The 11,880-nt window shown below is 44.5% G+C and overlaps 1 protein-coding gene across 4 annotated transcripts in view; it reads right to left on the bottom strand.

The window, feature by feature from the left end:
* The window catches only part of LOC118576775 (cytochrome P450 2A3), a 52,043-nt gene that overhangs the window by 36,314 nt on the left and 3,849 nt on the right, over positions 1–11,880 (bottom strand). For 2 of the 4 annotated variants that reach the window (XM_036176998.1, XM_036176996.1), the window contains 4 exons: positions 10,578–10,717; positions 9,950–10,139; positions 9,269–9,409; positions 8,247–8,576 (listed from right to left, as the gene is read on the bottom strand). In XM_036176998.1, the coding sequence (XP_036032891.1) occupies positions 8,394–8,576; positions 9,269–9,409; positions 9,950–10,139; positions 10,578–10,717 (654 nt within the window). In that variant the 3' untranslated portion in view covers positions 8,247–8,393. Of the gene's footprint in view, positions 1–8,246; positions 8,577–9,247; positions 9,410–9,949; positions 10,140–10,577; positions 10,718–11,880 lie in introns of those variants that run through there. The other 2 variants (XM_036176995.1, XM_036176997.1) reach the window with 2 other exon arrangements.

Raw genomic sequence — 11,880 nt, 5'->3', positions numbered from 1 at the left:
GTCCTTCATTAGTTTTTGTTGTTAAGGCCTCTCCTTTGAGAAATAGAGAAAGGAGAAAGGTATTTGTTTGTTTGTTTGTTTGTTTGTTTATTTCTTTTTCCAGGCGTGGGAGGAGGGTCTCCCTCCGATCTTCCCTGACTTGCTGCAGCTAAGGGCAGGGAACTTTCCTTCTTGATGGACAGACAGTAAGAGAGAAAGGAAGGCTGTATATTACACAAATGAAGAGGGAGTCTCAGGGGAGGGACGGACACTAGAGGAGGGTAAGGCGAAGAAAGAGAAACAAGGTTAATGGAGGGGGGTATCAATATGGCTGACACATGAAAGAGAAACAAGGTTAATAGGGGGGTGTCAATATGGCTGATGTATGATACACTACTTGAAAGGAATAGTCTTTATAAAGCCAGAAACTGTGGGCAATTAACATACACCAACTAAATATAACAGTATAGACTGAGGAGATATTGGCAGCTGCTGGCTGCTGGCAAGGGAAGGGTTGGTGTCCATTAAGAGGGCAGGAGATAGCCCAAGCCTTTCCCAAGGCTTAGACCCAGCTGAATGATCAAATAGTGTCCTCAAATATGAGGTGCAGAGAGTTCCTGGGGGAGAAGAGTAGGTTTCCACAAAAGCCTTCTGGGGTCTGAGACTGCACGCCTGCTGTCATATGACCTCACTCTAAAATTCCGTCAAAGGATGAAGGCCATATTTAACATGCTTATTCAGCTATGAAGTCATTGCTTTGAGCAGCTGACGAAGAAAGGGCTCAGGTGGGAAGGAGGATTTAAACAAAGAAAGCGAATGTGTGAGGCAACTGGAGAAGATGTAATGGAGGGACCACCACAGCGTGGACCAGATAATGAGGACAAAGACACCATCCATGAGCAAGGTATCCTCTTATGTAATGACCATTAGCTGTTCACTTATCTTATCAGGTCCCTGGCTTATCACATCATTAGGTAGAGAGAAAATGCTACAGGAGGGAAGTCCTGGGTTCATTGTACCACAATGACTGTTCCTGGTGTCAGGGTAGGTGTGTTGTCTTGCTTGCCCTGCCTGCTTTGAAGAATAGATGGTTCAGAAAGTTTGGGTTCTGGCTGCGTGTCATGACCTTCTTCTCTCTCAAACCTTTGAGCTGTGGTGCGTTCTCACTCCACACACACACATTAAATGGGAAACAACCATCAAGAAAGAGAATAAGAGGTACCACAGGGGAGGGGCAAAGGATGGAAGGAATCAAAAGGGTTGGGAACACTGAGAGAACATGGCCCATACAATCAAATGGCAGGGACTCGAGGAGGCTCACAGAGATCAGAGCCTGTAGGGCTCTGACCTAGGTCCCCTGCATATATGTAATGGCTGCGTAGCTTGGTGTTCTTTCTGGATTCCTAACAGTGGGAATGAGAAGGATTGCTGACCCTTTTGCCTACTTATGGGACCCTTCTCCTCCTACTGCGTTGCCTGGTCCAGACTTGATGTGATGGTATGTGCCTGGTCTTATTGTAGTGTATTATGTTGGGTTTGGTTGATGTCCCTGGGAGGCCTGCTCTTTTCTGAGGGGAGACAGAGAGGGTGCAGATTAGGGAATCAGGAGAGATGGAGGTAAGGCTTGGGGGGAAGGGAAGAAATGGAAACTTTGGTCAAGATGTAATACATGAAATAATAAAAAGAAGGGGAAAAAAGGTGTAGCTGGAATTTTCTCCAGTCCTGCTCAGGCCCGTAGCTACTCAGACCCAAGTAAACACTCAGAGACTAATATTACTTATAAACTGTATGGCTGTGGCAGGCTTCTTGCTATCTAGTTCTTATATCTTAAATTAACCCATTTCTATTCATCTATACGTTGCCACATGGCTTGTGGCTTACTGGTACTTTACATCTTACTTCTCATGGCGGCTGGGAGCGTCTCCTGACTCAGACTTCCACTTCCTAGAATTCTCCTCTCTGCTTATTCTGCCTACACTATACTTTCTGCCTAGCTACTGGCCAATCAGCATTTTATTTATCAACCAAATCAGAGCAACACATTCACAGCATACAGAACAACTGATATCCACAGCAAAGAGGTATGATATAACCAACATATCATACCTTGCAAACTTCCCAAAGTGTCTGTGCAGTAATCCACAGAGAATCTATAAGTTAGAAATCTTGGAGAGTCAGGCTTTTTATGCCATATTAGTAGTTGCTGTTACTATTTTTGAAGGCCTGGCAGGTCCTTCTGACAGCTGTGTCCAGTTCAGTCAAAAGTTCTACTGAAACATCACTCTATTCTCCAACCCCTCCCAGGGCTCCATGTGAGCTATACAGTTTCTCTTTTTGTAATGCTCATCCTGGACTCACTTCCAGGCTCTTATGAGGAAAAGAGACATCATGCAGAAAAAAAACAAGCAGGTCAACAACTAGATCCTATAATCAGTTCTGGAATCCATTCCAGAGTCTTGAAATTGAGCAGCTGAGAATTTGTGGCTTCTCTAGAGGAGTCATGCTGCCTTGCTTTTTCATATATCTTGTGTTTCTGTGTTACAATTTGCACATTTGTTGGTTTATATTTGTCTTCTGGTTCCATTTGGAGATATTCTTAAAGAACAACTACGCTAAAGTCTCAGTTCTCATGGGTTTGGGGATTTAGCTCAGTGGTAGAGTGCAAGGCCCTTGGTCCATCCTAAGCTCCAGAGGGTGGGGTGGGGTAGGGTGGGGCTACATGACAGACACTAACACATCATTAATGAGCACAAACCTGAAAATGGAAAAACTACCACAGAAGGTGCTGTGCCACTATAAACTATTCAGAGTAAGCCAGGAAATAGTAATTTAATGAAATAAAGGAAGGAAGTGGGGGAAAATAGAGACATAGAAAGCAATGTTAAATAAATAAAATCAAAGAGAGTGGGGGAAGAACATTCCGGAGAGGAAGACAATAGATCAAAAAATTGGAAATTAATAAAAAGGAAACAAAGCCAGGTGGTGGTGGCACACACCTTTAATCCCAGCACTCGGGAGGCACAGCCAGGCAGATCTCTGTGAGTTCGAGGCCAGCCTGGGCTACCAAGTGAGTTCCAGGAAAAAGGCACAAAGCTACACAGAGAAACCCTGTCTCAAAAAAAACAATAAATAAATAAATAAATAAATAAATAAATAAATAAATAAATAAATGATAAATGAATAAATAAAATAAAAAGGAAACAAAAGAAAAACATACATTTTTCCCCAAAACAAAAAAAATCAAAAAATAAAATTAAATAATTTTTAAAGGGAATGAAAAATAGCATAGAGTATTTCTTTGGTCCAGAGAGGTGGTTCAGTGATTAAGAGCACTTGCTGCTTTTGTAGAGGACCTGGGTTCAAGTCCCAGAACACACATGGTGGAACTCCAATTCCAGGGGAACCAGTGCCCTCTTCTAACTTCTATGGGTACCAGGTACAAAATTGGTGGACAGACATGCATGCAGGCAAAACACCCATACACATAAAAAATAAAAATACTTTTTTAAAGATTTTTTTAAACTAAAATAATGTCAAGATTCTAATCAGTAATAAAATAAATGTGTTTCTAAAATTAATTTTAAAAAGACAATCTCAAGTCTCAAAAGAAAATAAAAGGCAAGGTATTTGAGCAGCCCATTCTGGGCCTCTGAATGTCTGATACTACCAGTTATGTACATGGGGTAGGGGAGGAACAGTCAAACTTGTGGATCCTTTTCTGTTGTTCTCCTATAACCCTCCCCCATATCTCTACCCTTCATCCTCCACCCTACCCCTTCCTGCAAAGGCCTGCAAAGACCTCACCTCGGTAGCTTCTTGAATAACAGTGGCCTTTGCTGGCTACATTTATCTTTTCAGTTTGTGAGCAGGGCAAGCTCTCTTCTTCCTCCTGAGACCAGCTAACTCCTGGTGACTAGTGTTAGCTAGGAAGTATGACCAAATGCACTGGGAGTGTGGAAAGTGATCCCAGCTCTGAGATTGGTCATGGTGGAGGACTGCCATCCTACTTCCAAGACCTCCTAATTATTAGTCCCCCTGCTGGAAGGATGCTCCTGTAAATAGCAGTATAAAGCACACCCATGGAACGTCAGAGTTCTCAGGCTCTACAGCATTCTCCAGTGACGTACATAGCTCTGGAAGTCAATCCAACCAGTGGCCTCAGACTCTCAAACCCAAGGATTTTCTTTCTCAGTTGATGAAATGTGTTCCTAGCTACAGAGGGAGGGCTGGAACAACATTCCCTGTGTACTTTCCTGCCTGAGCAGAGCATCCTGCAACCTGCACCCTTTAACCTGTTGGTCTCCTGCCCTATTGCTCTCTGCAACTGCCTTCTCAGAGCTCCTTTCACCAGGGGCTATGGAAGGCTATGACTTGTGGCCATTCCTTTATCTCAAGTCTTCAGGATAGCTCGGTGGTGTGTGTGTATGCGTGTGCATTTGTGTACACCTGTGTGCATGTGTGTGTTTGTGTGTGTGCATGTGTGTGTGTGTGTTCGTGTGCTCATGTGTGCTTGTGTGTGTGTGTGTGTGTGTGTGTGTGTGTGTGTGTGTGTGTTGTGTGTGTATTTGTGAGAGAGAAAGAGATTGGGGGGGGGTGTCCTCTCTTAAACATTACAAACACCTCCATGGAAAGGTGATAAGAAAAGAAGGAGGGAGGGAAGGAAGGAAGGAAGGAAGGAAGGAAGGAAGGGACCCAGCCAATAAACTAACTCCAGATGCTAATTCCTAGCACAGAAAGAAAAACATGAAAACACAAGCCCTCAAAACAATGTCTTGTTTTCTCCAAAAATTACCAATCCCATCATAATGACCTCCAAGGAGAGCGACTTAGAAGAACTTCCAAAGAATTCAAAGGAATATTTACAAGTATGTTTGAAGAAGACATGAATGTACTCCAAGAGGACAGCAGGAAGCTGAAGTGAGGAAGCCAATGAAAGGAAGGAAAACAGAATTCAGTCACAATCACTGAAGAAAGAAACTGACATGATGCTGGAAATGAAAACTCAGACGGCTCGTGGAAAGCCTCACCAACAGGACAGATTGGGAGAAGGGCTGGATGCCAAGGCTTGGAGACAATGTAGAGAAATTGGGTCATTCTGTCAAGGTCAGAGAGACTTTTAAGAGAAGATGGGAATGGAACCTGGGAAGACTTTGGGACAGCATGAAAAGATGAGAATATGGCATATTCCAGAACAGCTCAGAGTGAAGTAAAGAAGCAGACCACCGCCATGTGGTCCAGGGCTCTGTGGGAGTCACATGAGCTGAACAGTCCATGGCCTTATCTGAGCACTTTTCATACTTGATCTGAGGAGACATATATTGCTCCTTACTACAGAAACTGAAGCCATTGACCACACTGCTTCCCACAGCCAAGGACAGTTTGTGGTCAATCATTTCCCTCCCATGACTCTCTTTTGTGACCAGTCTGGATCTGTGTTCCCAGGATGCTGAATTGTGACTTGTCAGAGAACCATGTCTCTCCCACCCTACTTCCCCTCCTCACTGCTCACCCAGAGTAGTCTAGTTCTTAACGACAGACCTCAAGAGAGCTCCTGAACATGCACCTCTCTGCAAGATGAAGAATGCCATTCATTTCTTCTCTAAAGTTAGCTTGTTGTGCAAGAAAAATCACTTTCAGAGCAAATTCCCATGCAGAATTTAAAGGCTGTGAGAACCATGATTCCCTCCTGCAGTTATGGCCATCAGTCTGTCCTCAGTTGGGGTGCCTGCAGTCTCTGGGGTACCCTGAACTCCTGTCACTGCCCTCCTGGGTACCCAGGTTGGAAGGGAATTTCTTTTAGTTTGCTGATTTGCCTCCCTGCTTCTCCTTTTTTCTCATCCTGTTAAGTTTTTCATCTCCTCGTTATTTCTTTGGAATATGGCTTCTCCTTTGCTGTTGTGTTTGTGCAGGTTTGGCGGGAGGAAAGGGAAGGGGGAAAATGATGTTAGAATAATATAATCTCAAAAAAATAAAAGAACTGATTTGTATAAAGAAAAAACATGTTATTGTGATGAATCTTTTTGACCCATGGGAAAAGAGCATTTCTGAACCTGAGCATTCTTTGAATGCCATGCCATGAATTTACTTACACCTTCTGCTCTGGCTGTTCTTATTCCATAAGTTTGTATATATTTATTTTTATTCCATTATTTAAGTATTTCATTACTTGCCATACAATATTTCTTTGAATCACTGTTATATAAGTCTGTATTGTTTTTGTTGGTGTGACTTAGCCATTGCGTAATTTAGACATGTATCAAAACATCAATTGTACTCCATTAATGCATACACACACACACACACACACACACACACACACACACACACAAGGCATATTTTTAAATTGTGTGTATTTGTGTGTGTCTCTGTGTGTGAATGTGCATAAGCGTGCAGGTGCCCATAAAATCTAGAAGAGAGAGTTGGATCCCCTGGGGCTGGAGATGCAAGTGGCTTTGAGCTGCCAGACATGGGCACTGGGAACTCAATTCAAGTCTTCTGCAAGAGCAGTCTGTGCTTTTTAGCCTAAGCTGTTCCTCCAGCCCCTGATATGCATAGTTTTTAAGTGCCTGGGAAAGAAAAAAACAAGCATATTTGAACAAGCATGTTTCTTAGTCTTCCCATCCTTGCAGCTCTTGTGGCTGGATTTTGTTATTGATTTCTGGCTGCATTCCACTTGGTTCATCAGAGTTGCTCCAGTTAACCTAATATTTATAAAGTGATTGAAAATTTTGTACCCTGACATGCATCTTACCCCAAAGAATGGTCCAGGTGCACTTCGGTAGGATGTGTGCTCTGCTGCTGTTGAGCAGAACACGGTTGGCTATAACACGCCTTGACTAAGCAAACTGGGTCATGTCTTTGTGAGTTTTAACGTTTTCCCCCCCAACATTACAGGGTTTGTTAGTTTTTTTTCCCCTCCCTTTCAGACAAAGGCTTGCTAACCACTGTCCCTTCCCCTGAAGGTGTGTCCCATTGCTAACATTGAGCAACCCTCCTTTTTGTGTGTGTGCATTTTTATATGTGCATGCTGGTGCCTGTGCACGTGTGTGTAGAGTTCAAAAGTCATCACTGCACGCCTTCTTCACTTCTTCAGTCTCTCTCTATTTTGTTTTTTGAGATAGGGTCCCTAATTAAATCCAAAGTTCATGATTTGGTTGGACTGGGCTGCCTTCAACCCCTCCCAGCATTATGGTGACAAGCATGTACCACCAGACCTGACTTTCAGTGGGTGCTGGTGATCCAAACTCAGGTCCTCATGTTTGTTTGGCAAGCACTTTTCCAAATGAGCCATCTCCCCCAACCCCCTTTCCTTCTTTATTCTTCTGCAGCTTGTAGGATTGAAGTTTCCACCAGGGAGATCTTGCGATGCAGTTCTCAAAGATGTCATCTCCATGCTCTGATACCCCTGCTCCCTCTTGGGTCTGCCTGATACTGACATTATAAAAATAAGAAGAGATACCCAGCTGGTGTTGCTGTCGAGATTGGGCATTGCTCAGCTATCCACTCATCAGATTTATACTAGTGCATACACTCTTAAAGTTCTTAACTGGCTCTGATCTCAGAGGTGTAAGCAAACACTCGGCCTTGGGAAACTAACTTGGGGCAGAAGATATGGTCATGCGCATCTCAGGAAACCCTGCAATGCACACTTACACGCACATCCATGAATCAGCACACACTTCCTGGCCATCTCTGAAAATGTCTTTCTCCACCACAGATCTTGTGAAGAGGCCCGATTCCAGTTCTCCAGATGGTTCTGAGTCATACACAATGACTTTAACTAACAAGGCATGGGTGATGATGCCCTGGTCATCAATTCCTCAAAAGTAGATTGAAGTGTGGGTGAGTGAATGGTGAAGCCAGCTTGGCTGCCCACCCGAAGCTCTGGATTACCTCTGGACAGGATGATGTGGCAATAGAATGAGCTGTTGTTTTATCTGAAGGGTGGTGATATTTGAAAAGCTGCCCAAGGCCAATGCACACTGATATTCATCCAAGTATTACTGAGCTCTTGGAATTGGTGAGACTTCAGTAAACTTAGACTAAGGAAACATTATAACTAAAGAATGTATCTCACTAGTAAAATGGACATAAACTCTCTTTCCTTCCCATGTATTTATGAGCATTAAGTGAGATCTCAAGACCCTTTAGCATAAACTTGACAAAGAATACTTAGTCTATAAATAATGTCTACTTTATTATTATTATTATTATTATTATTATTATTATTATTATTACTATTCACAACATAGTATAAATTTCTCCTTTCTCTCGCTCTACCTTTGAAATGACAGTCTCCCTTCAGCAAATCTATTCACATCCTCTGTCACTCCTGTGCCTCTGACCCCTTCTAAGTCCCTAGGTCCCCACTAGCCTAGTCTTCATCCTTCCTTTTACCCTCATCCAGCCCTGACTCAACGAGACAAGAAACTCATGGTGTAGTTTGGTGGAATCGTGGCAAAGCCCACGAGTCTAGGGGACACATCAATGTACTGGGGTGCCTGTGCGGATCTGAAATGGAAGTTCTGCAAGATGTTCATGAAGAAAAGAAAGAGTTCCATTCTAGCCAGCCTTTCTCCGAAGCAGTACCGCTTTCCCTAAAGAGAGGAGACAGCGAAAGGTGAAGCTAGATCTTGATGTCATACATGTAGCAAATCCCTGCCTGTGTTCTCTGTGGGAGGAAAGGCTGAGACCTTTAAAGAAGTCTCTAATGTCTGAGCCTCAGTTTACCTCATACTTGTGGTGGGTTGATCCATGCTAGGCTGTAACAATGAGAAATGTGAATTGCCTTCCCTACAGAAGAAGTCTGGCTTCTCCAGTACGGCTGCCATATAGCCACAATTCTTTCTTTTCCTTCTGTTTTGCTTTTTGAGACAGGGCTTCTCTGTGTAGCCCTGGTTGTCCTGGAACTCTCTCTGTAGACCAGGCTGGCCTTGAACTCACAGAGATCCTCCTGCCTCTGCCTCCTGAGCTCTGGGATTAAAGGCAAAAGCCACCATGCCCAGCTGCCACATTCTTTCTTAGAACTGGTTGTGCGACCTGAGAAAGATGTCTGACTTAGTTTGAGATTTCTTGTCCCTCATCTACCACTACAGTTTGAACATCACTTTTCCAGGGTCCAGATACATGGTGCTTGGGAATTATGGGGGTTGCAGCCAATTGGCTGAGGGTTTGAGCCAAGAGAATCTTCCAAGATGAAGAGATATTTGGTTTCATCAGAGGGAATCTATGGGTGAGGTATTTCTGTTAGTGTGAGCAGTGGCCTGGCACTAGACGGTGACTTCTTACCTATGGAAAAGGGTACAAATGCATCATTCTTCTTAAATTGCCCCTTGTCATCCAGGAAGTGCTTTGGGTTGAAGTCTTTGGGATTGGAGAAGAACTTGGGGTCCCTCAGTACCGAGCCCAGCATAGGAAACACTTCAGTGCCCTGTCGGTGAGGAAGATTTGATAAGGTAGATTTGGCCCATAGAAGTTAGAGGAGTAAGTTAGGTTATCCCAGGTGAGGATAAAGATAATATGTGAGTTTGGGGGGCTTTGAGGGAGGGGCTTTGAGGAAGGTGAGGTCATTATCCTTGAGACATGAGGTGTGGGCTCATGTTATATGAGACAGGATGAGTAAGTGATGAAGGATGTGCACTTGATGTCTCTCAAGTCAAGAATTGGAGGGTATTGGAACTATGTACCCCCAAACAAAATCCATGGCAGACATGTGACTCCTGCCCCTGACAGGAGATCTAGGTAAATTAAGTTTATATGTCTTGAGACTTGATGTTTGAGAGGTATGAAGTTTGAAAGTTAGAAAGTCTAAGGGGAAATCTAAGATGTAGGAGACTCTATGTAGGAGGGCAGAGAGGTGTACTGGCAGAGAAAGCCTGTCACTGGGAAAGTAAGAGAGGGTTGGGTGGTTTCTAATGAGGAGGGGGGCCTGCAGGCCCATGAAGATCACTATCGGCTTGAGGGTCAGCACCTTGGGGATGAGGAAGTCCCAGAACTTGATGTCCTTGGTGACCTTGCGAGCCAGGCCCATGGGGATCATGTCTCCAAATCTCTGAATCCCATGGATCACAGCCTCTGTGTAGGGCATCTTCAAGCGATCCTCATATTTGGGTTGCCAGTTCTTGCCAATAACTCTGCCAATCTCCTCCTGGACTTTGGCTGAGAAGAAGAGAGATGTGTTTAGGGGGTCCAAGAACCTCACTCGAGGGATGATAGTGCAAAAATGTAGAACTGGGTGGAGGCCACGACACAGTGTATGACACTGTCAATCATTTTCAGTACATGCAAGTCATCAGCATTGTTGGAGGAGGTTCTTGCTAACTGGATCATACCAGAATTATGTGGGAATTGTGAGGGAGGAGTTTCAGGCAGGGTCTGGGGGATCAGGAAGTGGCTCCTTTGAAGTTCAAATGAGCAACACACCAGTTGATTCAACAACTAGAGCCCATCAGCTCTGTCTGTCTCTGTAGACAGCTATAGGAATAGCTATCTGAGAGTCCAGTTTCTTGAGAGATGTAGGGGATAGTGTGGCAGATCAGAGAAGCAAATTTAGGATCTATGACACATAGTCCCCTTTCCCATTCCTTGCAGCCTTTCCCTCCACATCTGGGTGCTTCATGAGCAGCAGGAAGCCGTAGCGCAGCGTGGAGCTGATGGTCTCAGAACCAGCAAAGAAGAGGTTCAGTGACGTCATCACCAGGTTCTTTATGTGGAACTCTGAATTGGGATTCTTCTTCTCCTGCAGGGAGGGAAAGATTCAAGTCCAACCCACTCCTATGCTCTTGGTGTCCTTCCTTCTGTTTTGTCCAAACCTCCCCCTACCCGAACTCACTTCTCTTTGGCCCAGACCTGAGGTGAGAAGAGGGATCCTGGCTATGCCAGGTTCTCTCTAGTTTCAGACCTTTGGAAAGGATCCAGTACCCTAATCCAGTGCTCTTCTGTCATTTATGACTTAATTAATTGTCTGATCTCTAATGACCAATTTAGTTGTCAGTTTTTTGTTTGTTTGTTTGTTTTGAGACAGGGTTTCTCTATGTAGCTTTGGAGGCTGTCCTAGAACTCACTCTGTAGACCAGGCTGGCCTCGAACTCACAGAGATCCGCCCGCCTCTGCCTCCCAAGGGCTGGGATTAAAGGCGTGCGCCGCCGCCGCCGCCGCCACCACCACCCAGCTTAGTTGTCAGTTTTTAAATGGTAGAAATATTTAGGAAGGGAAAGCTGGGGCCAGGACATCATGATGGAGGGAGTCAGTGAAAACTAGAGATGGCTTTTCTGAGACAGACAGAGAGCTTTTTAAAAATTATTTTTCTGTGTCTGGGTGTTTTGCCCACTTGTGTGTCAGAGCACTATGTGTGTTCAGTAACCACAGAGGCCAGAAGATGGCATCGGGTGGCGTTGAATCCACTGGGACTGGAATCTTATGGTGGTGAACTGCAATATAGGTGCTGGGAATTGAACCCCAGTGCTCTGGAAGAGCAGACAGTGCTCATAACCACTAAGCATCTCTGCAGCCCCCAGACAAGGGATTTTAGGTGATGAGATCTGATTTGTTAATTATAAACCTTAATATTTCCTAGAGGAATCCCATCCCTCAGTCCTTTGCTCTTCCAACAACATGAAGTTTCATCTTGGCCAGATGCCACATGCTGGGAATCCGTCTCCAGAGAGAGGGTCCAGGAGGACTACCACAGGCTGGAGGGTAGCCTGGCCTACACACAAGTTTCAGGCCAGTCAGGGCTACTTAGCAGGATCCTATCTCAAAGCTACCGATGACAAAATCTCCATCTTTGTTCCGAACAGATGGGAGAAGGTCACGATAAAGCTAAGGTCACACAGATGCAAATGGCAACGAAGACAGGCAAAGGCAAATGGTGTGTCAGCTGAAAGCACCAGCCTCAGTCAG

Source organism: Onychomys torridus, chromosome 1, assembly GCF_903995425.1.
Source record: "Onychomys torridus chromosome 1, mOncTor1.1, whole genome shotgun sequence".
Lineage (NCBI taxonomy): Eukaryota > Metazoa > Chordata > Mammalia > Rodentia > Cricetidae > Onychomys > Onychomys torridus.
This window is presented reverse-complemented; position numbering and strand designations above follow the sequence as displayed.